At 44.0% G+C, this 27,523-nt stretch overlaps 1 protein-coding gene across 2 annotated transcripts in view; it reads left to right on the top strand.

The window, feature by feature from the left end:
• Nucleotides 1-27,523, top strand: part of NEURL1 (neuralized E3 ubiquitin protein ligase 1) — a 90,596-nt gene that overhangs the window by 27,911 nt on the left and 35,162 nt on the right. For both annotated transcript variants that reach the window (XM_054983775.1, XM_054983776.1), the window contains exons 2-3: nt 7,968-8,209; nt 9,395-9,716. In XM_054983775.1, coding sequence (XP_054839750.1) covers nt 7,968-8,209; nt 9,395-9,716 — 564 coding nt within the window. The remainder of the gene's footprint in view (nt 1-7,967; nt 8,210-9,394; nt 9,717-27,523) is intronic.

Here is a 27,523-nt window from a genome sequence, read left to right on the forward strand (position 1 = left end):
ATTGAGCTGTTATGTCATGTTTTGTAATCCACATTGAATCTCAATGAGAAAAGCAGGTTATGAAGTTAATCATAATATTCCTTTGGGATGATGTGAGTTGCTTGGTATGGCATAGAAGATGTAACGTTAACTTCCATACTCTGTATGTATGGTAAGGTTGTGCACGGATGCTGGTATTTAAGTTTGTATTTAAGTTTTGCTTGCAGAAAGCTTGCAAGGATTACAGCCTGCTTGATGTCACTGCTCCCCACTAGTATTTTTGCTTCCTCTACTGTCTTCTCCCTGCAGTGGCAACCATCGTTCACAACCTTCATTTTTGTTATTTGTATACAGTTATTAGCCAGTAGCTAATTCACAGTTGTTGTGTGAGTCCAGGGACTACAATTATTCCTTTAATGCTACTCCTGAGGAAAATTTTGTTTTAATGATAGTTGTCATGTCTCAGGTAGAGTGAACCACCTTATGCTGCCACCACTCTGGGATTTAGGGTCTCTTGGGAAGGCTCAGAGTACCCTCCCAACCCTTCTGACCTCCGTAGCTTGGCCAATAAACAGGTGTGAGGACCCAGCAGAGTAACAACAAACAAAAGGATTTATTTACAAGGAGGTCAGTTAATATCAAACAAACAGACAAACAAACAAGGTGCATTAGCAACAATAGATGGGTGAAAGCAAAATAAACAAAAGGCCCTAGCGCGACTGAACTCACCGTCCCTCTGTCTGCCAAGACTGTCCTCTCACCCTACCTGGATGAGGGCCTCTCCCCCTAGCAGAAACCTCTTCTGGCCTGCTCCCTGGAAGAAAGAACACAGGCTTTTTTTCCTCCTAGACTTTTTATATATATATATATCTCACTAGCCCCCTGTGCTCTGATTGGCCAAAAAGGGTGTCAAAACGGGACACCCTCCCACCAGACCAAATCATGGGGTCCAGCCATCCGGATCCCCATTGATGCGGTCTGCAACCAGGGATCTGGGCTGTGCTCTGCCAGCTCTGGGATAAGATGACAAGCAATAACTTCCCGAGAATGATAGGGCTTCAAGGAGTTTGCATGATAAACCTGGGGAGGAAGGTATGTCTCTGGTGACTGGACTACATATTTCTTCTCCCCCATGCGGTCCTGGATCTGGCAAGGCCCCTCCCAGGAAGTATCCATTTTATGGCTCTTTATAGGCTTCAGCACCATAACTAAGTCACCAGCTTGGTAAACCTGCTCCCTGGCCTTTTTATCATACCAGGTTTTCTGTTTACATTGGGTTTCTTGCAGCTGATTATGGGCTAGTGTTAAAGCTTCCTTTAGGTAGTTCTGAAGCTTGTCCACAAAGTCCAAAACATTAGTCTCTGGGGAAGGTAGGGAACCCTCCCAGTGGTGTTTCATCAATTCCAAAGGTCCACGGACTTCCCTTCCACAGACCAGTTCAAACGGGGAGAATCTCAAGCTGAGGTGTGGAACTGCCCGGTAGGCAAAAAGGAGCTGAGGCAAAGCCAAGTCCCAGTTGTTGGCATGGGCGGTTACAAACTTCTTAATCATCTCCCGGAGGGTCCCATTGAACCTTTCTACCAACCCATTTGATTGGTGATGATAGGGGAGAGTCACCAAGTGCTGAACCCCATGGCCGCACCACAGCTTCTCCATCACCCCTGAAAGAAAATTGGTCCCAGCATCTGTGAGAACCTCTAGGGGCCAACCCACCCTTGCAAATATATCTGTCAAGGCTTGGCAAATAGCGTTAGCATCAATACGGCTAAGAGCAACAGCTTCTGGCCAGCGAGTTGCAAAGTCTACAATAGTCAATATATATTGTTCCTCCCTCGGGGTTTTATTCGGCAAGGGCCCCACCACATCAACAGCCACACTCTCAAAAGGGGTGCCAATCACAGGTAGAGGCTGAAGTGGGAGTTTACCCTTATCCAGTGCCCTCCCCACAGTCTGGCATACCTCACAGGGCTGGACAAACCTGGCAATGTCCTTGCCCATCCCCTCCCAATAAAACTGCTGTCTCAGCCAGTCTTTGGTTCTTTTTACTCCCGAATGGCTGCCAGGGTGATCATGGGCGAGGCTCATGAGTCAGAGGCGATGTTGGACCAGTACCACCAACTGACGATGCGGCTTCCAGCCACTCTGGTCACCTGGTCGAAGGGACTCATGGTACAGCAGGCCTCTGTCCATCACAAACCAGGATCGGGTGACTGCACTGAGGCCAAGGTCCCTCCTTGCCTGCTCATAGGCTTCCTTGAGACTTGTGTCTTCCTCTTACTCCTTCTGGAAAGCAGCTGAGGGCACTGGAGGAGGCTCTACCTCTTTAGGTGTTGCCACAATGTCTGGAGGAGTTTGGTTTTCGTTCTCTTCTTTCTCAAGCTTCATTTTCTCTTTTTCCTTCTCAAGCTTCATTTTCTCTTTTTCCTTCTCAAGCTTCATTTTTTCTATCTCAAGGTCTGCTTGCATAAGTTGCAGCTGAAGATGCAAGACCTCTTCACTCTGGGGCTCCATTGTTCTGGCTGTCTCTTCCTTCTGACATGGGCCCAGCAGCCCTTGTTTGGGTCTTGCTTCTAGGAACAAGCATGTCCTCTGATTTTGTCTTCCTAGTTTGGAGGAGCATGCACTACCTATTCTAGCCTCACTATCCGGTTGACCCGACAGCTAAAACATAAACAAAACCCCTTTTCACCACACCTTTACCAGACCTTTACTTGGTCTTGCAAGCACCTTCAGCAAATGTGGCTTCCTTAAACCAAAAGCAAAAAAAGGTGGGGTTTTTTTTTGCCAAAGCCAAATGTCACTCTGCCTTACCAAGGTCCAAAATTAGTCCATCCCACCACTACTGCCACCATGTCATGCCTCAGGTGGGGTAAGCCACCTTACGCTGTCACCATTCTGGGATTTAGGGTCTCTTGGGAAGGCCCAGAGTACCCTCCCAACCCTTCTGACCTCCGTAGCTTGGCCAATAAACAGGCATGATGACCCAGCAGAATAACAAACAAAAGAATTTATTTACAAGGTCAGTTAATATCAAACAAACAAACAAACATGCAAGGTTCATTAGCAACAATAGATGGCTGAAAGCAAAATAGACAAAAGGCCCTAGCGCAACTGAACTCTCTGTCCCTCTGTCTGCCAGGACTGTCTTCTCCCCCTACCTGGATGAGGGCCTCTCTCCCTAGCAGAAACCTCCTCTAGCCTGCTTCCTGTGAGAAAGAACACAGGCTTTCTTCCTCCTAGACTTATATATCACTAGCCCCCTGTGTTCTGATTGGCTAAAAAGTGCGCCAAAACAGCCTAGGGGCTCCTGGGAATTGTAGACAGGCCTACTCTCACTGCTACCAGGCTTCTGAGGCCTTGCTAGGCCTTTCTGGCACAGCCAGATCATGACAATAGTATACAGCAGGGTTGCCAGGCCCCCTCGATCTCCCAGCGGGAGATTGAGACCTGGCTCTTACCTGGAGGGCGGGGGGGTGGGGGGCGCTCTCTCCTGCAAGTGTGATGACGTCACTGCTGGGAAGTATCGTCACCACGCAACCTGTTTGGGCGCGGATCGGGCCCGTCGTGGGCCCCTGTGGAGCGCAGGAACGCTCCTGCGCTCCACAGGGGCCCTGATTCAGGCCTGATCCTGGCGGTTGCTGTGCGCGGGGGCACGCAGCACCTCAGGGGGGCACTCATGGAAGGTGCGCGCCCCCTGCTGGCCAGGTAGGGAGGGGCGGGGGTGGCAGGGTGGGGCCGGGGGCGGGGGATCCCCTGCCGCCACCGGGGGTCTGGCAGCCCTAGTATACAGACATCTTCAAGTGTATATTGATCTATGTTCCTAACATGTTGTTAGCAGAGGGTTTGTATGCTAGTCAGCAGGCAGCAAGTGCTAACTTATTTGTATTAATGCAAATAATTTTGCAGCGTTATTGTTTTCTTGAGCTACTGACATTGACAGTGTCATCCTAAGCAAAGCAACACCCTTCTAAGCTCAATTGACTTAGAAGGATATAACTCTGCTTAGGATGGCACTGTGAGTGTCTTAATTGAACATATAGTGTGTATTCTAAGAATTGTTCGGCTTGTACTCAACAGTGTCACCATATCATAGCAAATGAGCATTCAACTGCTCTTATAAAACAGCTTTCCTTACTACAGCTATGAAAAACTGCTCTACTGTAACAGGCATACATGAGGTTGTCTGTTGAATCTAATGTAAAAAGATACAAATGGTTTAAGTTACTGTAGTACTCCTGTGTTTTTAAAAGACCATTATGTCCTAGGAAAAATGAATGATGTTCTAACAAATATGAAAACAGGTCCTTTGATACATATTGTAATTACAGTTTTTATTAGAAGATTGCACTTTTTATTTGGTTTATTGGTATTTAGCTTTCCCTCATGATCAATAGCAAACTTGCAATTGAAAAGTAGAATGGGTTTTGCCTTTCTGTGAAATAGCATCATTAGCACACTCTTCCACATAAGAAGCTGTTTTATTTATACTGAGGTGAAGTTAACACAGTAAATGAATTTGCCTTAGAATGCAAGTTATGGACAGTGCAATCCCACTGGGCTGCCAGCACCCATGCACCTGTGTAACTGTGGCGCTGCTAGTCTGTTCCCAAAGGATTTTTGCTGTGCTGGTGGCCGAGTATGGCAAGGCATGGCAAGGCCACTGGTGAGAGCGCTCACCCCGCCATTCCCCTGACAACTCCTAACAGCTGCACTGCTCCCTGACAGGCATGCTAGCGGTGAGCAAAAGTGCAACCAATATTTGGGCCACAATCCCTGTTGCCTGCCGAACCTCCATCCTGCCGTGGCCACGGCATCTGCAGTCCAGCAACACCTTCCCTTGCCAGCATCACACAGCCTGCTGGATAGGACTGCCCAGCCACACACATGTAGGGGGTGGTTTGCTTGCTGCCGCTGCATAGGAGCATCCATAAACAGATGAGAGGGCAATCCCACTGAGAACCGATCCTGGTTGTGCCCTGCCAGTGAAGTGTACACAAAAACCTCATGCCAATGGTTGTTGCGGCCAGCTCCCCCCCTGCAGATTCTGGTTAGCTCCCTTGCGCTAGGGTGGACGGGCCACTTCCCATGACTCTGAAGCCCCCTGGAGACAGTGGGTGGATGGTTGCAAGCAGGGGACTCATTCAGCTCGGGAAGTCCTTGGGCTACTCTGGATGGTCCGATTGGAACTGTTAACCCTGAAAGTACTGGTTAGGAGCTGGTGCGAGCCTGCTGTACCACATGTGTGTTCTGTCCTCCCCAGACGGGCATTCCATGTGGAAGCACCAATCCAGGGGGACAATTCCCACTCCATCTCCTTCCTTCGGTACTCCCTGGGTTACCGGTCCTGGTCAGAATGGAGGAATGATGGGCAGCCACCTGTCCAGACCCCCACTCTCTGGTGAAGAGTTCCATGGGTATGCTGCTCCCCCCTGCGGCCGCATGCAGTTGCAGCCCAAAAGGGATCACCGTTCCCCCCCACGCCCCATGCGGGGCTCAAGCATGGTTCACTCGAGCCTGGTCTGCCCTTGCAACCTTGTAACCTGGGCCTGAGGTCCATCCTCAAAGACGTGCTGTGGGGCTGTCCCTGAGGGGAGTGGGGGAGGGGGGCTACTGTCAGCTATGGGTGGACAAACAGATGGGATGGGAATAGTTGTTTGAGACAGACTTTATTGAACTGCCAAGAGTGAAGAGGATGCCTGGCCATGTGCTGCCAATTTCCCTCGGCTGGGACAGGAGCTGTACCTACAGCATCATGGTTGGAGCCATGAGAGCCATTCCTCCCCAGATCCCAATCTCCCCAGGCTCCATCCACAAATTTCAATGGATTTCCCAACAAGAAACAGAAAAGCATATCATATTCAGAGTCACCAAGCCAAAGTAAAATTCCTTCCTGACAAAATAAAAAGTGATGTTCATGGTTTGCTTGAATGAGCAATTGATGCCAATTCTTCCGCCACCATTTCTTATCCTTATAGCTCAAGTGTACTCTATTGGATAGCCCTTTTTGTAGTTGTGGTTGTTTTCAGCCTTTCAGACAAAGGGGTAAACAAAATCATAAAGCTTATATGTCTCAGAGACTGCTAAATTTTAGAAGGTATTGAACTGTGCGCACTTAAAGAGAGCACTGTTGGCTACTAAGAGCATTGCTTTGGTTGCCTTTATTTACATTATTAATGGCTTATCTATCCAGTGGTTTTACTTCCCATATGCTCTATCTTGTTTATTGTAACTTTCCTCACCCCCGACCCATAACCTACTCTGCATCCATATAGTTACCTGCTTTGCTCTACAGCTGTTTTGTATGACATTCCAAATCTGAAGGTAATGGGTTCAGTTGAATACCTTTTAAAGCATATCATTTTGAATTTCTAGCAGCTCTGTTTGAAATAATGGCCTTCCATATGTGTGCCTAATATCAGGGTTGACTGAGAGGTTGCACTGGGAGCAATTTAGTATATTGTGCTGTATACTGGATTACCGGACAGAATGAAGACATCAGTATAAACAATTACAATACATAACTGGAGCCAGAAAAGGTCAGGGCTTTGCACTGTGCTGCAGTGAAGCAGATTTCCTATCTAAACCTCCTTGACATTTGCATAGCCATTCTCTTCAAAGCCTTCAGCGAGAGAAAAAAAATAAAGGCTACCCTGCTGGTCCAGTAGAAAAAGACCAAATACAAGGACTCGGGACTTTGTGACATTTTAATTGGTCCTAATAAAAGATATTACCACATTTGTCCAGAGAGGAAGGCTGTTGTTTGCCTAGAGAACTTTTCCCATGGTTCCCATAACTGTTATATCTTGTTCACAGGACTTATCTAAAATAAGTCTTCCAAGAGTTTGAAGCAATAGCCAATTGTCCTAGTTAAAAATTGGTGAAAGAAGTTGGTTCAGATTTCACCATCCATGCCACCCCCCAGTTGTCCTCCAGTTTTTTTACTGAGTCTCAGTGCACACAGTCCCTTTCCTTGTCTTCTGTGAGGGCAAGCAGGCAGCCTCCTCCTTTGTCTGCCAAACACCCAGTAGTTAGCCTCTATCTACTTCTGTGTCTGGCACTGCAGGCACACCAATACTTCCTCCTTGTTACCTGACTGTTCATGTAGTCCTGGGTAAAGCATCTAGTCGTCATAGCTTCCTTCATAAGCTACATCTGGCAAAGGACTCGAGGGTATGCTGTGATCTCTGAGGGCTTCCCTGAGCATTCTTCCTCCCATGCTGATTTTCTGGCTGGGCAGAACAGCTTGTTGCATGTCCCTCCCATGAGCTGTAGAAAAATCCTTCCAGCTTCCAGAAGATGTAAAGGAAAATTTTCGTAGCATTTTGCCACAGCAAGACTTCCAGCTATGTGAAGCAACAGCTAGTTGTTCTAGTGACTAGGAAAATAGAACATGATTGACTCTCTGTCTTCTCGAGGGAAGCCCTCTGCAAATTTAAAGGCTTAAGCCCACATGTAAAGGAGCCACACATGTGGCTGGAGTTACCTCTCACCACTACCATTGGAGCTCTGATATTGCTACAAGGCAAACAGCTGTTTAGTTTTACAGTGTTACTTTCCCCCTTTTAGCTGAATGATCCTGGTTTCTTCAACGTCACTTGCGCAGCGTCTTTGTACATGAGTCTAAATGTTCTTGCACAGTTGCATACTGATTCTGGGTTTTAGACATATCCCTTTAAATGATTTGTATGTGGCATTCAGGAGGGAAGGCAGCATGGTATAGCCTAATCTTGTCAGATCTCAGAAGCTAAGCAAGGTCAGTACTTGGATGAGAGACCACCAAGGAAGACTATACAGGGGAAGGCAATGGCAAACCACCCGTGCTTCTCATTTGCCTTGAAAGCCCTTTGCTGGGGTTGCCATAAGTCAGTTGTGACTTGACAGCACTTTACACACATGTGGTATTCATGTGTTGCCCTGCAAGCTTAGCAATAACAGACATGTTACGATTTTCACCAGATTTTTAAAAGTCCCGTTCTTCTCTTGCTCAGATTCTATAGGTGGACCTTTTCCTTCTTCCTCTCATCGATGCCACCACAAGCAAAAGCATTGTCTGCCCATCCCACAGTGTGGTGCTCTCTCAATCAGCCCACTGTTGTTTCATCCCCACACCAAGGGGTCTCAGATCCTCATGGACACCACACAGAAAGCAGTCAAGCGGCAGGCCAGCTTCTGCAATGCCATCACCTTCAGCAACAGGCCGATTGTCATCTATGAGCAAGTCAGGCTCAAGGTGAGTTGACACTTTGAGAGACAATGTTCAAGGCTCTCCCAGGGTTTTGCCAGATGCATGTATTTGAAAGGATAATCCATATTTGAAAGAAGTATCATTTATTTCAAAACACTGGAAATACTGGGTTTAATCCAATTACTTCCTTTGGCTAAGAGCGGAACTACAAGTGACAAAAGGCACAGGTTGGACACTTGTCAGCTTCCCTCAAGTTTTGATGGGAAATGTAGGCAGCTTGGCGGAATGTTGGACAAGTGACAGTTGAAAAGTCCATTGGACAGCAGTCAGAGAGCCACACTGCAAGACTAGGATGCCTACATTTCCCATCAAAACTTGAGGGAAGCTGACAAGGGTCCAACCTGTGCCTTTTGTCACTTGTAGTTCCGCTCTAAGTCTTGCTGCATAAGAGCATGGCTCCTTGCTTTGAGTAAGGAAGTCATTGGACCAACCAGTTGTGTCTTTATTTTTGAAATTCTCTATCACAACCCTGTTTGGAGTAAGAGGATTGCCTTAGTTATGATGCTTCAGAATTTTTAATGTCTTATTACATGATAAAAAACCTGCTCTAAAACATCAACGCCCCAATTTACACATCTTGCTATAACTAGAGCTCATGCATATAATTCACCAGCTGCAGAATTTGTTAAATATCTCACTTCTACAAATGAGTGACCCTCTTGACAGTCAGATAGCAAGAAAAGCAGCAGTTAGTGGCATGGGAGAATAGATCTCTTGTAACGTTCTCATACTATGTACTTGCACATCATTGGCACTATGACAGCTGGCTCAAGCCCATCTTTCCCCTGCCATTACACTGAAACCTCATCTCATCACCATAAAGACCCAGTTTGGAGTAGTGGTTAGAGTGTCAGACGAGGATCTTGAAAACCCAGCTTCAAATCTCCACTCAGCTGTGGAAGCTCACTGGGTACCTTTGGGCCAGTTGTACACTCTCAGTCTAACCTACACCACCAGGTTGCTGTGAGGATAGGACAGATGAAAGGAGAACAATACAAGCCACTTTGGATCCTCATTGGGAAGAAAAGTTGGGTATAAATGAAGGAAATAAATAAAGAGTAGTGCACCAATCACAACCTTTCCCCTAATTCTCTGTCCTCTTCCCTACTCACACATGCTGAAAAAGGCAAGATAATTGTACTGTTTCTTTTGCTCATTTTTCCCCGTCAGATCACAAAGAAGCAGTGCTGTTGGAGTGGAGCTCTTCGACTTGGATTTACTGCCAAGGATCCTTCCAGGATTAACCCAGAAACCCTACCCAAATATGCATGTCCAGATTTGGTTTCTCAGAGTGGATTCTGGGCCAAGGCCCTCCCAGAAGAGTTTGCCAATGAAGGAAACATCATAGCATTCTGGGTGGACAAAAAGGGACGCGTATTTTATCGAGTTAATGACTCTGCTGCAATGTTGTTCTTCAGCGGTGTGAGGACCACTGAACCACTGTGGGCTCTGATTGATGTATATGGACTCACACGCGGGGTACAGCTACTGGGTAGGTACATTTCTTTAAAAACATGGTTTTGTTGTAGGAGGTTGTTTTCTTGGATTGTTGAGAGCATCTACTTCTGTTATTTAAGTCACCTCTTATTAGCCTGACTGAACAATCCATTGATCTCTTTCTAGGCTAGAAGGACATATTATCCTATCTGTGCTGAGATAACTTAATTTTTTTTAAGGGCAAACCTACAAATGGCATTGGAGTTACATGACTGAGAGTACCACCCTATGCAGATTTACATTGAAAGCAATGGACTAAGAGGAGTGTAACTCTGCTTAGGATGGCACTGTTGGACTCCCAATGTGACTTCTGTACCTAAAAGCTAGGCACTGGTGTGAGGGGGGGAGGGGGAGAGGATATAGACTGAGACCACAGTGCTGGGGAAATGGAAATCAATTCTTTGTCTGTTTTCTCTATTGCTCTTGTTTTTTTTCCCCTACGAGGTCTTAAAGCAGTCTGGAGCATTATTGGTCATGGCGTTGTATTTATTTTATTGACTTTATTTATGTTATTTATAGTCTGCCTTTCTTACTGAGACTCACTGAATGTGAGTTAGTACAGTCAATTTCAAGGGAATTTCAATAAACAATATAACAGGGTACATACATGCAAATTTTCAAAGATTTAAAAAATCTGCAGAAATCCAATACAGAGCTTTAAAAATGCTGAAACAGAGCATAAGCTAATTTAAGTCTGATGTATTAAACAACATAGTAACTACCGAGTAGGATCATACTTAATAGTGCATAGTAGCACATAGTAGTACAACAAATAGTACATAGTAGTACATAGTAGTAAGGGTTATGGTACCTCTCTCTTTACTAATACTTCTCTTTGAGACCACTTACTTACAGTACTGCCTTCCTGTTTGAGTAAAAAGCCATCTTGAATAATTCAGTTTTGCATCATTTGTGGAAAGTCAGGAAAGAGGGAGCTTTCCTGACCATTTGAGCCAGGCCATTCCATAATGTAGGTGCCACCACAGAGAATACACATATATGAACAGAGATTCTGGCCATGTGTAAGATCATGGCACCTGCAGAAGGCCCTGTTGTGATGAGTGAAGCTGATATGATGGAACATAGGGAGAGAGGCGGTACCATAGATATGCTGGACTAAGACCATGAAGAGTTTTGTACATGATAGCCAGTACCTTGAATTGACCCCAGTATGATAGGTAGCCAGTGGAGTGACTGCAGAATGGGAGTAATATTCACAGTCTTCTTGACTCCTGATAATAACAGAGCTGCAGCCAGCTGCACCAACTGGAGTGTCAGTTTATAGAATTCAAGTTACTCTGATTTCATCTCCCACCCCTTGCTGCAACAAATCCAAGGTTTCTTGGTTCAAGGGTTCTCTATTGAAAGATTATATTCAAAGTATAGGTGTCCATTATTAATCCAAAGGCATGAAAGCTTCTGGCTGACCGTGAAGCTTTGTTGAGAATGACATGATAGTTACAAGTTGCAATATATCAAAACCTCCTTCCACTCCCCCCCCCCCCATTGCCCGGCTACAGTAGATGCCTGGGAAGGCGAGGGAAGCTCCTCCAAGGTCAATGTCTAGACCAGGTACATAAGGCCTTCCAGGGAACACAGCTGGCTCTCTGTGAACCTGTAGACAAATAACACTGGAAAACTACAGCATCAGAAAGCATCAGAAAACAATATGGCGTTATTGTGGATAGCAGGCCTGACCTTAACCTCTCTGAGTTAATTTAGAGGGGATACCTATGTACAGCGCATTACAATAGTCAAGTCTCAGTGTTATCATGGCATGGATTCAGGTGGTCAGATTGGCCATGTTGAGGTACAGGGCCATCTTCCAGGCTAGACTGAGGTTGTAGAAAGCATTTTTTGCAGCTGCCTTAACTGGAGTTAAATCCTTCCTTCCCAAAGTCATGCTGTGACCAACATCACTCCTATGGCTATTTGTTGCACACATCAGGGCATTTGTGACTCAACATCATGTAGTTTGGCCTTAACTGTCACATCACAACCCAGAATGTTCTGCATTGCAAGTATGACCTTTGATTTGCACTCTTGAGTTAAGGTGATTGGTAGAAAGTGGTTCTGTAATCATCCATTGCCAATCTTAGCCTTAAATAAGTTTCCTAACTTTGTCTTTAAATATGACTGAGCAAAGCTGGGATGCTAAACAAATTCCTGTGCTATTTTAACCATATTCTGCATCCAGAGTAGAGCAAAAATTAGATCATGTTTGTTGTTGGAAAGTGCTGCCTGATGCCATCCTTGTAAACTTTGCATTCTTAACTCTTGCTCACGAGGTCATCAGAGGTTAAGACAACACTGAGGGTTTGGAAGTAATAAATCACTATGAAAATAAATATCATTAATAAAAGAATTTTTGTTATGACAGACTATTGGTGCACATTCTAAAACATGGAATGTGCTCTGTTAAAAGTCCCCTTTTCTTATTCATCTCTCTTATATCTTGAATAGAAAAATACAATTCATAGTTTATGTATGGCTCATATTTTACCTGAATCAAAGGTTACTTTGCCGTCACTTTATTTAACTGAAATGGCAATGCTTAAAAATAATAGGTCACAAAAAATGGAATACTCCCTGGATTCTAAAGGAATTGTCAGAAATACGTTTTATTGCACAAAATTATTGCAAATATAATTTTATTTCACAATGAATGCACTATTGTTACTTAGTTGTTGTGGTAGACCTTAATGGTTGAGCTTGATTAAGGTAGACCTAAATGCTTAATGCTTGAGCATTAAGGTGCTTTGGTGCATTGCAGCCACGCAGCTTCAGGAAGTCTTGGAGGAGATGGATTATCTAGACCTCTTTCAGTGGATTCAGGATTGGGTTTGGGATGGAAGTGGCCTTGGCTGCCCTGATGGATGATCTTCACCAGGAGAATGATGGGGGAGTGTGCAGCATCCCTGTTATTTCCTTCTGAAGAGGCTTGTTGTGTTCGGAGTGAGGGGTATTGTGCTGATCTTACTTGACTGGCTGATTTCAGAAGATTGTGATGGGGAACTCCTGCGCATACCCATGACATTCATGCTGTGGGGTGCCTCAGGATTTCATCTTGCCCCCCCCCATGCTGTTTAACATCTGCATGAAACCACTAGGAGAGATCATTAGGGGATTTGAAGTCAGGTACCACCAATATGCAGATCGCACCCAGCTCTACTTCTCCTCGACAGCTGAGTCAGGTGGTTCTGTGGAAATCCTGAAGAAGTGCCTGGAGATGGTAATGGGATGACTGAGGGCCAATAAGCTGAAGTTCAATCCAGACAAGATGTTGTCAATGACAAAGCTGCTCAAGGGCTGAGTAGTTAACCTGTCCTGGAATGAGTTTGCACTACCCCTAAAGAAACAGGTTCGTAGTTAGGGCCAGCTAAACTGCTCTGGAGGTGAAAAGACAATGCCTGGGACCATCATTCCACTATGATGGCTGTCATTCCAGAACAATTTTCTGGTCCCAGGGACCATCATTCCAGTCTGGCAATTGTCATTCCAGCCCAGAGCAGTTTAGCTGGTCCCAAAGACCATCTTTCTACTGAGAGCACAGTTCTCTAACTCACATTGCATCTTTTTGGTACTGGTACTGGAGGCCCAGATCTCCTCTTTGCATGTAGTGCCTTTTAGTAGCTCCAGCTGATATGCCAAATTGGCTATTACTCAAAATGCATGATTTGGCCACAGTTATCCATGCTCTGATTACATCTAGGTTATATTATTGTAATGGTTTTATGTGGGAATACTTTTGAAATCAGTTCAGAAACTTTAGCTCACCCAAAATACAGCAGCCAGGAGGAAGGTTTGTTCTTTGCCCACTGGCAACTGAAATGCCAGCAGGAAAAAATGGGGGGGGGGGAGTGATTAGACATGGGCACGAACAGCATTACCAATGGAAAAAACTCACAAACAGCCCATTCATCTGTTCGCGAACAAGCCGTTCGTGAGGCTCCATTCTAAACGAACAAGTGGTCGTTGCAAGCCTCGTTCATTGCCTTCGTCAGCCGTTTGTCAAGACTGACAGTCTGGGGCCTTTCAGTCAATTCCCCTGGCAATGGCAGGGACTGAACTCTGTCTGAACTCCTTCTGGCTTTCCTTCTGACTTTAACCCTTCAAAGTACTTCCAGCAGAGAGTCCCGTTTTTGCCACTGGGAAGAGAAAATGACAACAAAAGGAAGGACCCATGGATCATGCCTTTCCTGGAGTGTAATCTCTCTGAAACTTGGGGGGTCTTCGGAGGACAGCGAGGACTATGTCCCCTGCAAATTTGGTGGGTATTGGACATTGGGAAGGTCAGTTTGTAACCCATCGAAGTAGCTGCCTTCCAATAGGCAGTCCCGTTTTTGCCACTGTGAAGAGAAAATGACAACAAAGGGAAGGACCCATGGATCATGCTTTTCCTGGGGTGCAATCTCTCTGAAACTTAGGGGGTCTTCGGAGGACAGTGAGGACTATGTCCCCTGCAAATTTGGTGGGTATTGAACATTGGGAAGGTCAGTTTGTGGGGTGTTTAAAGGGCCCTGCCCCTTGCACGTGGCAGGAAAGGGCCCTTTAAACGATCAGCTGGCAGGCGGCAGGGAGGAATTCCCACTGCCACCTGCCAGCTGATCGTTTAAAGGGATCTTTAAGGGTCCATGGACAACAAACATATTTGTGAACAGGGTCATGTTCGTTACTGTTCATTGTTCGTGGATGGCAATGAACAATGAACAGCTTGTTGGGGTTTTTTTTCCGTTTGTGCCCATGTCTAGTGGTGATTACGGCATGTGTCTGCATCATACCGGTACAGTGATGTCACTTCTGGTAAAACGTGAAAGTGCCATCATGAATACTCTGGACTTTTAAAAACTCCATGGTTTTACTGGTTGCCCATTTGTTTCTGGGTAAAATTCAGTGTGCTATATCTTTCCTTTAAAGCCCTAAATAGCTTGGGGAAAGAGTACTTAAAGGACTACCTCCTCCCAAATTGTCCAGCCCACCAGTTAAGATCTGCCTCACAAGCCCTGCCCTCTGTGTCCCTCCCTACCTTCCGAGTGAGGCAGGTGACAACCAGAGACAAGCTGTTTCAGTAGTGGCATCTCTCTTATGGAATGCACTTCCCTTTAGGCATACCTGGCATCCATATTGCTTTCTTTAAGTTTTTTTCTTCACCCAGCCTAGAAACTTTTAAAATGCTGTCTGTGGTATGTTTTATGATCTGTGCTATCATGCTGGGTAGGGGCTTTTTAATGCTGGGTTTTAATTAATATCTTTTCGTGCTTTTATTATTATGTTTTTATTAATATCTTTTGGGTTTTATTATTTTTACCTTATAAGACACCTCAGGCAGGTTCCTGGAGAGGCAGCATAAAAATGTTACAAATAACATTTAAAGTTGTCACTTTAAATTTTTCTCCTTTAGGCCATGAACAACCTAACCCCAACAAGGCTGTTTCTCCAAAGCAATACATTTCTGTAAAAAATGTTCCTACTTGGGATTTGGTTTCTATAATCTGGGTAAAATTAGATGGGTAAAATTAGGACAATTATTACTACAAAATTTTTACATTTTGAAGATTATATTTTCAGTGGTTTGGGATAGGAAAACCTCTGGGTACATTAAGTCTGAATGTTTGGTGTAGTGGTTAAGAGCAGTGGGACTCTAATCTGGAGAACCAAGTTTGATTCTGCACTCCTCCACTTGAAGCCAGCTGGGTGACCTTGGATCGGTCACAGCTTCTAGGAGCTCTCTCAGCCCCACCCACCTCACAGGGTGATTATTGTTGTGGAGATAATCATGACATACTTTGTAAACCGCTCTGAGTAGGTGTTAAGTTGTCCTGAAGGGCGGTATGTAAATTGAATTTTGTTGTTGTTGTTGTTTTAAATTGGTGAAGTGTGTATTTTTACCTGTTTTAATATTGTTAATTTATGCTATTACAACATGGTTGCTACATTGTATGCCACCTTGAATCAAAGAGATGAGGCAGGATAGAATTGTTTTAAGCATCCAACAAACATGGGAATAAAGGGATAGGGGTGCTACTGAATTTTGCAGTTCCATTGTTTTGATTTTTAAAATTCTCATTTCAGTCCCACTTCTTGTTTATGTGAATTAAACCCATGAGTCTTTGTTTCTGTACCTTTTTTATCAGTGATATCTTAATAGCATGTCAATGGTATATAATAGGAATAATGAAATGTTGAAATGAAAAGGCTCATGATAGCATACAAAATAAACACATGCTCGCACACATGCCCAAATGAGCAGATGTGTATATCTCAAGTTGCAATCATCTTAGTGACTATTTCAACACGTGTGTTCATTACCACTCAATATAATATGGATGTTCATTTGAATAGCAAGATGCTCTTGTGTAGCACCTGGGCCATTCTCAATGCTGTTTAAACTAGAAAAGGTGAATGTATGGAATTTTATAATTTGATTGGCTGATAGAATGTAGGAATGTATCTATGTTAAACATCTGTACTTGGCATTATTCCTACATCTGTGTGTTGCCATCATGACTGTGTTATGCCACCATTTTAGCTAGCTAACTAGATCTAGAGTTGTGTGTTTGGTGTTCTGATGAGAAGTACATTCTTATAACCAGTTTTGCCATTTAAGCGTGTCCTTAATATTCATGATGAGATTCACAATCATTGTAGCTTGTTGAGAGACTTTATTAATATATGAAAGGAGGTCACAATTTTAATTTTTAAAACTTTATTTCAAATCAGGTGTTTACTTTAAAGATAGAAAGAAGTGACTGTTGATAGGAGAATTCTCTGAATTTCCAAGGTCCCAAAGCAATGTGTTTACCTTCTCTGTTTTCCTTGTCACATAGACTTTAAATAACCCTCTTTTAATGTATTTTGAAAGCTATCTACTGACGCGTTCTGCAGTTATTTATCCATGTCAATCAGCTAAATACAGTGCAATGGATTCAGCTATGCACCTGCCGCCATCATTTGAATTCCAATGCCAATTAGAATGTGTTTATGCAATGGGCATTAATGCTCAGACATTTATTTATAGTATGCTTTTGGCAGGCCTTAATCTTGGCAGTTGTCTTGAATCCTCTTAATCTTGTTCCTCAATGCTCCATTATGTGGTGTCAAAACTTAGGTGGCCATTGACATATTATTAATCACCACTTGTACTCTTGTAAGTGCTTTTAGCTTCTTCTCAAGTTTTGCTGCTTTCAGTGAAAGGCCTTAGATGGAAAAATGTTATGAATTGGATGGAATGGTGATAATAGCAGGGTTGAGTATCACTTTTTAAAATAATACGTCAAATAATGTGCTTGAAAGTGCACAGTCTCTTTTTATGCCATGGGCGATGCAAATTGTGTCTGTTAACTTAGAGGAAGAAGCATTCATAAAATTACATGATTTACTGCTTCGATGAGCTATAAGCTGTTTCCCACGTTCTACAGAAACAGCAAAAGGGGAAGTAGTAAGTGACTTGTGTTTTCCTTTCCTCTGTGTATCTTAAGTTTTATGTGGAAGAGGGAGATGTGTGTATCATTGTGGGGAGAGGCATGTTCTTTCCCCATACAGGGAGGGCAATTATCTCTCCTTGTACAAGATCCAGGAGAGGAAATAACGCTTGCCCACACTTCCTCTTGCTTTGTTTTTGGTGGAACTGGTGGTGTTCCATAAATAATCAAACCTTGCCCTTCAGTTGAAGGAAACCACCTCCTAAATCGATAAACTGTATGACTCCTTTTATATGAACCTGCCTTAAATGGAGCCATACTGTTGGTCTCTCTGGCTCATCAGCATTGTATAATTCTGCTAGGCAGCAGCTTTCCAAGATTTCAAACAGAGAGAGGTCTTCCCTAGCATCTGCTTCCTGAGACTATTCAACTGGACCTGCCAGGAATTGAACCTAGGACCTTCTACATGTAAAGCATGAGCACTACCACTGACTTACAGCCTCATCCCACTCTTTGGGCTGTGGCTAACATTAGAAAGAGTGAAGCTTTTTACTTACATTTTATATTGAGTTCTTTGAAAATTCATACTAAATTCCAGAGTCCTGTTGATGTGTAGAACTCTGATCTACAACCTTTTCTAGACATATATTACAGTTCACCTGTTGCTTCTTCAATGTAGTTCAATTAAAAAAACATAATTAAAAAGATGAGATCTCGGTTGGATAATATTGGCTACTCAGAACAGATTACAAAGGATTACTTGCTTAGAATAAGTAAGTTAGTATTTTTAACTCAAGCATCATGCCACTGAAATATTAGAGAATGGATATTTTGTTTCATTATTAAGAGGAAAGGTACATCACACTAATTGATTGTTATGTAATGTGTTTTATTTTAGATGACATTGTTCCCATTATAATTCCTTAAACGAGGAAAGTAAACAAAAGGCTTAGAACGCAAATACTCTATTATGAGAAATTAATTTTTGCAATCTGTTTTAATATGCTGCAAATTATTAAGCAGTGTTGGTGACCTCTGCAAAAAACTTGTTTATCTCAACTAAGCATATAATTCTTTTAACTTCGTATACTGATATAACCTTTCCAAACCAATAAATCCCAGCTTTGTTGTCCACATGCATGTTCCACAATTAATGTCGACACAACATATCTGCAAAAGTATTTTCCTGTGTTGAAAATTTAGCCTTTGATTAACTCAGCATGTAAGTTCTACTGCCTGATGCCTGTTTTTGTAGGATGTGAAATAACAGTGTGGAGTTAACAAGGGGCAAGTATTCCCACTCAGAAAAGGGCAACTAGAGCAAGTTTAACTAGGAATACAAGCATAATTTGTACAGCAACTTAGTTACTATACCTGGAAGACTTTTTAGACCTTGGGTTGTTTTTCTGTAAACAGAAAAATGGTAAGCAGAAAGGATGACATGCAGACTCAGGGCAGGGCAATAGGAATTTTAGAGTCATAAAATTATATTTGCCCAGGTTTGTAATTAACATATCTGCTTCTGTTTTTATCTTCTGGTTTGCTACTGCATTTTTTAATTCATCTGGAGGGTTTGTAGAATGAATAGCATCTCCCTGAGGCTGTTTCATGCTGGAGGAATGGAACTGGGGTAGGCTTACATTCCCTTTCTCAATGTGTTGTAGTTCTCTGATCTGTTGTCAGGATAAAATGAAGAAGGGGAGAATATTCACTGGGGAGAAACGCAGGGCATTAATGAAGGAAATAAATAACAAGAACAAGAATTTTCTCATTTCTCTGTTGAAGATACCGGGCAAAGAGATTAAAAATAAAACCTAATGCCATAGCTCCCTTTTGAAGTATAAGAAGGAAGGTAAGCAAGTTCACCTCTTCTGAATCCTCATGTTCTTTTATTCTGGCAACAGAATGATATGTGACCACTTTCAGGACCTGACTGTTCTGCCAAAACTGTAGTTCATCAAAGTCTGTCCATTTATGATACGCTTCAGCTGACCACTATTTGTTTCATGAGTATTTGTTATAATGCTTTTATGAGGTGGATGGGTCATAGTATTTTCTTCTACACTGACAGTTATCCAGCAGCATGCATTTTGTATGTGACACAACATAGCTTTAAAAAGTATTTGGTAAGCCTTGTTTCTGCTAACATAATTTGTGGATTGCTCAAAACAGCTTTTTAGCTAAATACAACCCACTTTTTAGCCAAATACAGTCGACTTTTCAGGGTCATTTTCAGTATTTCATTTGATGAAGCAGTGAATTTCAGTGGGCCAGTTTCAAGCCTGGATGCTAATTGCTAATTAACGCCAGTAATTCTGGCATTTTAATTTCTATCAGTGAATGAGGAAATTAACAGCACAGGGAGTGTTTACACCAGCAATCAAACACAACTGACTGGAATGATTCCTTTCCCACTAGTGTTATATCACCATGTAAATAAGCCTTCAGTGTGAACAGATGTAGTTGTAGTGTGGTCTGCCTGACTCAGCTCGAAGGGAATTGCATGTATGGATTGCACACACATGTTACATTGGCTGAGTGTGCAGCTGGAACCAAACATTCCCAAGAGAGCTACTCAAGTCTTGGGGACTCTGTTTAGCAGTCCTTCAGCATCTGAAGCCAAACTACTTCCAACACTTCTCTTACTAGCAACTCTGTTCACTTTCCCCTCTCCTCAGCTCTCTGTTTCTGCATTGCATCTGTCTTCTAGGGTATCTAAGCAGACAGCAAGCAATGAGTTGCAAGGACTTCTTACTGAACATGCACTGCCAGCAGGTCAACTTAATGGTTTCCATCAGCCTGTCATAGGACTGCCAACAACCTGAAGGAAAAATGCCCTGTCCCTTTAACAGAAGTGTGTTGTGTGGAAATGGGTATGTGATGGTTTTTTATAGCATACAGGTAAATAACATCACTGATAAATAACATCTAATTAAACACTTGTTAAAGGGATACGACTTTTTTCTCTCTAGGTGTTGGCAACCCTAGCCTTCCTCTCTAAAAGAGGCAGCATGACTGTCCCATAATGACAACTTTTCACTATGTTGCCCTTCCTAGTTAAAGTAACCGGAAGAATACTCCAAGGAGAATATCCTCTCAGGTTCTTTTGCTTTGGAATTGTGAGCGTGCCACTGGGACCCATGTTGCAGAAATATGTTTAAGAGCACACCCAGAGATTTAAATTGCCCTGTTTACCTCAAAGGGCTCTAAGTGCAAGGGTGATAATTTAAAATGTCAGCCTTGGTAGCTATGATGTTTTTAATCACTGCAATATAAACAACTGGCAAAGGATTGTCCAAACAGTTTCTCGTACCTCTCCAAGTGGCTAAAATGCTTTCATTCCAGCTGCTTGATTAAACCAAAGTTGTTTTACTCTTCCTTCACAATGTAGGCCAAAAGTAGCCAAACACAACTGGGGGCAGATGGCAAAATGCTCAGACCACAGCATATCTCAAGAAGTTTATTAAAGCAAAGATGGACTTAATATCTCACCCCAAAGGGTGAGGCAAACATGCAGCAGCAGGTTTGGTTCATGGGTTTTTTCTGTGGTTGCCCCTTCTTTGTGGAATAGCATTCCAGATATGTGAGGAAGGCTTCCACTTTGACACAGTTCTGGAAGCTATGCAAGAGGGCTTTTAAAACATGGTTGTTGACAACCCTAGCCTGGTATGTCTTTATTGTTTATATTTTATGTGGAATTGTGTAATTATTTTAATTTTTGTAGGCCAATTTGAATCTATATTGAGAAAGGCAGAATATAAATTATTTTTTAATGTTTTAAAGTAAATAACACAAAACACTAGTTTCTTGTGACTACTGTCTGGGGTCAGCAGCCCAGCCCCCGGACTTGCTGACAGACAGCGGCAGGGGGCAGCCGGGAGACAGCAGTCCAACCGCTCTGTCTGGCAAACAGAGCCAGAACCTGCCTACTCCAGGGGGAAGGGGCGAAAGGCCAAAGCCTCAGAAGGCTGGAGGGAGCAGGGAGAAGCCAGCTAGTCCCACCCCCCATGGGGAAGAGAAGGGGCTAAGCAGGCTAGAAGAAAAGGGCCAAGGCAAGGGGAATAGGGACACAGCAACAGCCCAAACAGAGCCCTTACCTTCCAAGGAGGAGAAGCAGCCACTACAGCCCAGAGCCACACCCTGGCTAGAGGACAGCAGCCTGGCTCAGGAGGTGCTAGGAGCCAAGCCCCTCCAGGTGGAGCTGCCACAGGCATTCTGGGGGAGGAGATGGGTAGCCCCGCCCGGCATCAATGAACAGGCAGCACAGAAGCTGGCCAGGGCAGCTCCTCACGAGCAAGGCCAGGCAGGCTCAGCAGCACAGAAGCCGGCTGGGGCAGCTCCTCGTGAGCAAGGCCAAGGAGACCTCAGCTGGGGATGGCTCGCATTCAATCCCACCCTGCCAGCAAGGCAAGGAAGCCAAGAAGGGATTAGTGGTAGGAGGGAAACACCTGAGGGAAGGCACAGCTGGGCCAAGTCAGGAGAGGACACAAGCCTAGAAGGAGGGCGGGGCGGGGAAAGGAAGCCCTATATAAGGTGGCTAGGAAGAGCTCTGAGGTGGTGGGTGTGAGTGAGGAGTGATGATGTGGAGTGAGAGCAGTAGGATGCAAGGGTGGAGGCTTGGAGGAGAGTTCTGGAAGGAGGACGCAGAGGATAAGCATGCCAGGTTGAGCAGGCCAGCGAGTGGACTGAGAGGGAGTCTGGGTGAGGTATACCGCCCCTCCTTCCACAGAGCAGGGTCCTGCAGAGTCCCTGGCCCCCCTGTGATGTCAGGAGCAGACTGCCCAGTGCCACGCCCAGTGGCAGCTGCGGCAAGCCCTGACAACTACAATGGCCCCTTTACAAGGCAGCCAGTGTTGCATATGGACAATGTTTCTTTGTCAGTCTTTCAGATACCGGTCAGACAGTTTGAAAGAGTATTACTGACGTTAAAGCCTTCCAGGTTTGGGAGGAAGCAATCCTCTGCTAGGTGGTTGTTGTATAAAAGCAGCCTCTAGGGGACAACTTTCTGCTTTGCATGTCCTTCAATCTTGGCCTTGCTGGGCTCCTGTAACTAATTTGTGACTGCTGAGGGGTGACTGGGAGGCTGACTGAAAGGCAGGCTGAGCCAGAGTGAGAGCTAAATAAAAACCTGTTTATTTTATATAACACTGGCATGTCCTGGTATTCAAGATACTACATATGGTGATGGAGCTGTCAGTCCCCTGGTAGGGGTGGGAGATCCCCTCTCCCAGCCTCTGCCCCCTGCTGCCACTCACCTGGCTGGCAGGGGGGAAAGGCCCAGGGGAATGGACCCGGGAGGCAAGAAACCGTCCAGGACAGCGTGCAGTGGGCGTCCTTCTGGAGCGGTGCAATGACATCACTTCCAGGAGTGGCATCATCGCACCTGGCAGTGGGCATGCTCCCGCCCTTCACAGGCGCCAAAATGCAGGCATGCTCCCAGTACGATAATGTCACTTCCAGAAGTAATGTTATAGTGTCTCATTGGGAGTGTGGGTGTGCTTTGTGCACATACAAGTAGTCACAAAATGCGAGTGCCAGGTTCTCCAGCCTCCCACTGGGAGGGTAAGGGGACCTGGCTGGCAATGCTTTATGGTGATGAAGATAAACTGAAGCCCCATCTTGGCAAATGACCAGCCTCAGAAGGGAGTGTTTTTCTATTGATGTTGTAAGTAGTTATTCAAGCTAAGAGGAACTGTGGGGACTGTATCACAGTTTGATCAACTGCAACAAATGTGGGAGGAATACTGTGAAATTGGTATGATGGACAAAATCCAAGCAATTCAGAATGCCCCCAGATCGAAGAAGGTTTCTGAGCTAAAAGCTTAATTAGGATTGCTTAGATCTAGATGGGTAGCTGTGTTATCTGAAGAAATGAGCTGTGATTCCCAAAAGCTCATACCCTACCACAAATTTGTTAGTCTTATGGGTGCTACTGGACTTTCGCTCTTAGCATTGCTTATAGTAAATTTTTGCCTAACTTGTCAACACTTCTCAGGTCTCTTTATACATAGCTTAAGAAAAGCGTCACGTGGCACTGAGGAACGTCTCAGGAACAGGTGTTTGAGAAATCAAAACACTTCCTGCAAACTTCAGATGTACTGGCCCAGATAAGGACTTAGTTTGGACGTGTGATGCTTCATCTTATGGAATTGGGGCAGTTCTGGCTCATTGGATGGAGGATGCATCTGAGAAACCCATAGGATTTGTGTCACAAACTTCTGAGCACAATTATTCACAGCTGGATTAGGAAGAATCAGCAGTTATGTTTTGAGTTCAAAAAAATCTATAAATAAATTAATGGGTGGAATTTTACAATATGCACAGATCACAAACTTCTGGTTTCATAGAATAGGGTTGGAAGGGACCTCTAGGATCATTTAGTCCAACCCACTGCACAATGCAGGAAATTCACAACTACGCACCCACTCCCGATATGCCCAGAAGATGGCAAAACACCTCCAGGATCCCTAGCCAAACTGGCCTGTGGAAAATTGCTACCTTACACCAAGGTGGCAATCAGCATTACCCTGGGCATGTGAGAAGGCCACAAGAACTAAGCACTGATGTAACCCATTCTACCCTCCTCCTCATGATCTGCCCAGGGTCACAGAATCAGCATTGCTGTCAGATGACCATCTAGCCTCTGCTTAAAAACCTCCAAAGAAGGAGAGCCCACTGCCTCCTGAGGAAGTCTATTCCACTGAGGGACCGCTCTAACTGTCAGGAAGTTCTTCCTAATGTTTAGCCGAAAGCTAAACATTTAATGAGATGTCCAAATTTAATAAGATGTATTTGCCAAGGATCCAGAGATGTATCGAAAGAAGAGGCTGCCCCAAGAAATGAGTCATCAGGACCGTTCTTAAGTGTGTAGAGCTAGGAGCACCTGAGTTTCTTTGATTTGATATATTAGAAAGTAAAAATTTATTATACTGGTGGACTATATGGTGGCCCATGAGGAAGTGAACATCTGTGAAACAAGCTGATTAATCTTTGCCGGCCACTTGTAGGGCGAAGAGGAGGGGGGCCCTCCTGGGTCCTACTTCATCTGCACTTGTCCACCTGAAAGACATAAGAATTCATGAGAACTTTATTCACCTGTGGGATTCAGCCGCTTCTTCTACCCGTTCTCCACTTTGAGCGGAGACTGGAATGGCGTCTCCCAACAGTGTTTTCCTACTGTCATCGGGTTTCCAACCACGTGTACCGCAGTGTGTTATATGGTATATGAATAAGAGGACTCATTTCACATTGATATTTAAAGGACCTTAAGTTGTACACACTGATATTTAAAGGACCTTAAGTTGTACACACTGTTGGACAAAAGCAAGGGTATACGGTCTGTTTTCTGTTGTCTGTATATTGAATGTAGTATTTTTGCCTAGAGTTGATGGTTTACTTGCCTTTATTGAATTTACCCAATTGATATCTAGAGTTGATAGCTCATTGACTGTGAATTGAATTGATAATTTTGTACTGACATGAGTCTTATAGAGTATTTTATTAATTTATTTTGAGTTGAGTTATAGAATTCAGCAAATATTGTCCCTGGGGATTGTAGTTGAAGGATCCAGAGATGGGCTGTCACTTTGTGAACCTATGAATATAATATTGTATATAGAGCTGGAAAAGAACTGGGCCATCCAGATGCTTTGAGCCGCATACCATTACCTGATGTGCCTACAACTGTAAACAATGACAATCATGTCTTACTCATAGATTGCCTTGCCTCTCTGCTAGTGACAGCTAGACTGATAAAGGCATGGACTGATACAGATCCCATATTAGCCAAAGTCAGGGAATTTATTTTGAGCAGATGGCCACATATTTTGAAAGACAAAGGACCTGTATTGTTCTACCCATCTCAATGTGAATTGAATATGATGGATGTGTATTGTGAACCGCCTGTGTAGTAATTCAAAAACAGGGATGGAAGATATTATGAGATCACTGTGGAATCACGAAGATGAAAGTTTGGCTAGAAGTTATGTGGCAGCTGGGAATGGGCCAAGAAATTGGGCATATGGAATAGGCATGTGAATTGTGCCAAGAAAGCCATAAAACGCTTGCTCTGGCTCCTTTCCATCCTTGGGAGTAGCCAGATTAACCTTGGAGACAATCATATATAGATTATGCTGGTTCCATTTATGGTAAGATGTTCCTTGTATTACTGGATGCACATTCGGAATTGGTGGAGATTTCTCCTGTGTCTATGTCAACTAGCAAAGCTACCGTTGAGCAATTAAGGATGTGTTTCAGTATACACGGACTGCCTGAAATGCTTGTGATGGGTAGTGCAAGTTCTTTTACTAGTCAACAATTCAAAAGATTTATGGAACAAAATGGCATTCAGCATGTTACATCTGCCCCATATCACCCAGCATAGAATGGACTTGCAGAATGTGCAGTGCAGTCCTTTAAGGAAGACATTTCCAGAAAACTAAGTGAAAGTTTCAATATGAAGCTTGCTTGTTATTTGCTCAATTGTAGGGTTATGCCACATTCTGCTGCAAATCTATCTCCAGTTGAAATGTTGATGGGATGGAAATTGAGGTCCAGGTTTGATTTGTTACCCTTATACCCAAGAGGACATGTTGTATCATAAACAACAACAGAAACGACAACATGACAGGTGCGCAAAGGGACATTTTTTTCTGATAGGAGATGCAGTTTACAGTACAGTACAGTACAGTACAGTACAGTACAGTTTGTACAGTACAAATAGAGACAGGCCCGGTGTTCTATTCTGTCACTTTACTATATGGATGGATTATGTGAAAACGTGAATCAATTGAGAAGGCAAGTTGTCTTGCCCTCAACTGTCCCTAAATTGCATCCAAGCAGCAAGCCCAAACAATCTGCTGTCTCTTTTGGACTTAGGAGTTCCAACTATGGCCATTTCCACACGGCTTACCTTGTTCCGGAAAACAGCGAAATCTCATGTGAAATTGCGTCTTCTCGCGCAATAACAGCGTCTTCTCGCACGATTTCGCGCGATAACAGCATCTTCTTGCACAATTTCGTGCGAGATTTCGCTGTTTTCCGGAACAAGGTAAGCCGTGTGGAAACGGCCTATCTCTCTCTCTCTGGGAGCCCGATAATTAACGCTGAGAATTTGGACAAAACTGTCTCCTGTTGTGCAGAATGAGGAGGACTCTGATTATTCTTTGTCTCACAGAATTGCAGACGCATTGGGAAAACCATCGCCTGTCCAGAGGCCAATGCGACATTCACATCAAAGAGTTACTTATACTTATTTAAAGAATTATGTTGTATAAAGTTCTTAATGTTCTTCTAGTATATTCTGGTGTGGGAGTTCAGTAAAAACTTATGTATACAAGCAACCTTTAAGGGACAGCATTCTGTTTTGCATATCCTTCAGACTTGACCCTGCTGGGTTCCTGTAGCTAATTGGTGGCTGAGGCTGAGGGGTGATTGGGAGGCTGACTGAAAGACAGGCTGAGCCAGAGTGAGAGCTAAATAAAAATCTGTTTATTTTATATAAAGCTAGCATGTCCTAGAGTTCAAGATACTACTATGGCACATTTAGATCCCATTCCAGATACTCCGCAGGTCCTGATTATGTGGCTGTTGCTCACATAGATACTATTAGCTCATTCTCTACAGAATCTCCCCAACTCATGGGGTATTGGACAAGTTTGTCCTAGTGGTAAAGAACAGTCTGTTGTCATCTGCTAGGGAAGTAAAATTTTATTGCAGCATGTTATTAGTCCAGAACATCTGAGGTGCCATCTCAGTCTGGGAAAGGAAGCTCCTCCTCCCAAAGCAGTGATTTTGAACTTCACTTGGGGCCTAATTACCTAATACATTGTTCCCAGGTCTACCTCGGGAATTGTCAAGTAGAATTGCACTGAGAGTTCCAGGCATGTGGGGCTGCCAATTCCAGGGGCATGGGAATTTAGTAGCCCACTGTGCCTTGGAGAGCTGCTATTTGCCTCATTTGGCAAACTAAAATGTAACTCCCCAGTGGGGCTCCCTGGCTGTGCTTAAGTTAGGGAAAGGGCACCAGGGGGAAGGCTTAAGCTCCTTCTTCCCGCATGCCAATGTCCTGTTCCCAGTCAGGCCCCTGAGTGCCTGACAATCAGCTTTTACTCTGCTCGACAGTCCCAAGGGTGGACCCAGTAACAATGTAAGCCCTGACTCCCCTGTTCGCGAAGAAGAAGCATATCAGTGGTAAAGAATGCCCACTTACCACATCCTGGAATGAAAATTCTCAGTGAGGAAAATTGTATTTTCTACGAACTCAGATATTTTCCAGTTTCATGCTGAGAATCAATTCCCTTTGGCACAGCCATGAAAATTGGATTTCTTTACTTTCTATGTGTGTTTTGTTACTTATTGGTATCCTAGTTAGAGACCTTGA

This window comes from Eublepharis macularius, chromosome 6 (genome assembly GCF_028583425.1).
Source record: "Eublepharis macularius isolate TG4126 chromosome 6, MPM_Emac_v1.0, whole genome shotgun sequence".
In the NCBI taxonomy this organism is placed as follows: Eukaryota; Metazoa; Chordata; class Lepidosauria; order Squamata; family Eublepharidae; genus Eublepharis; species Eublepharis macularius.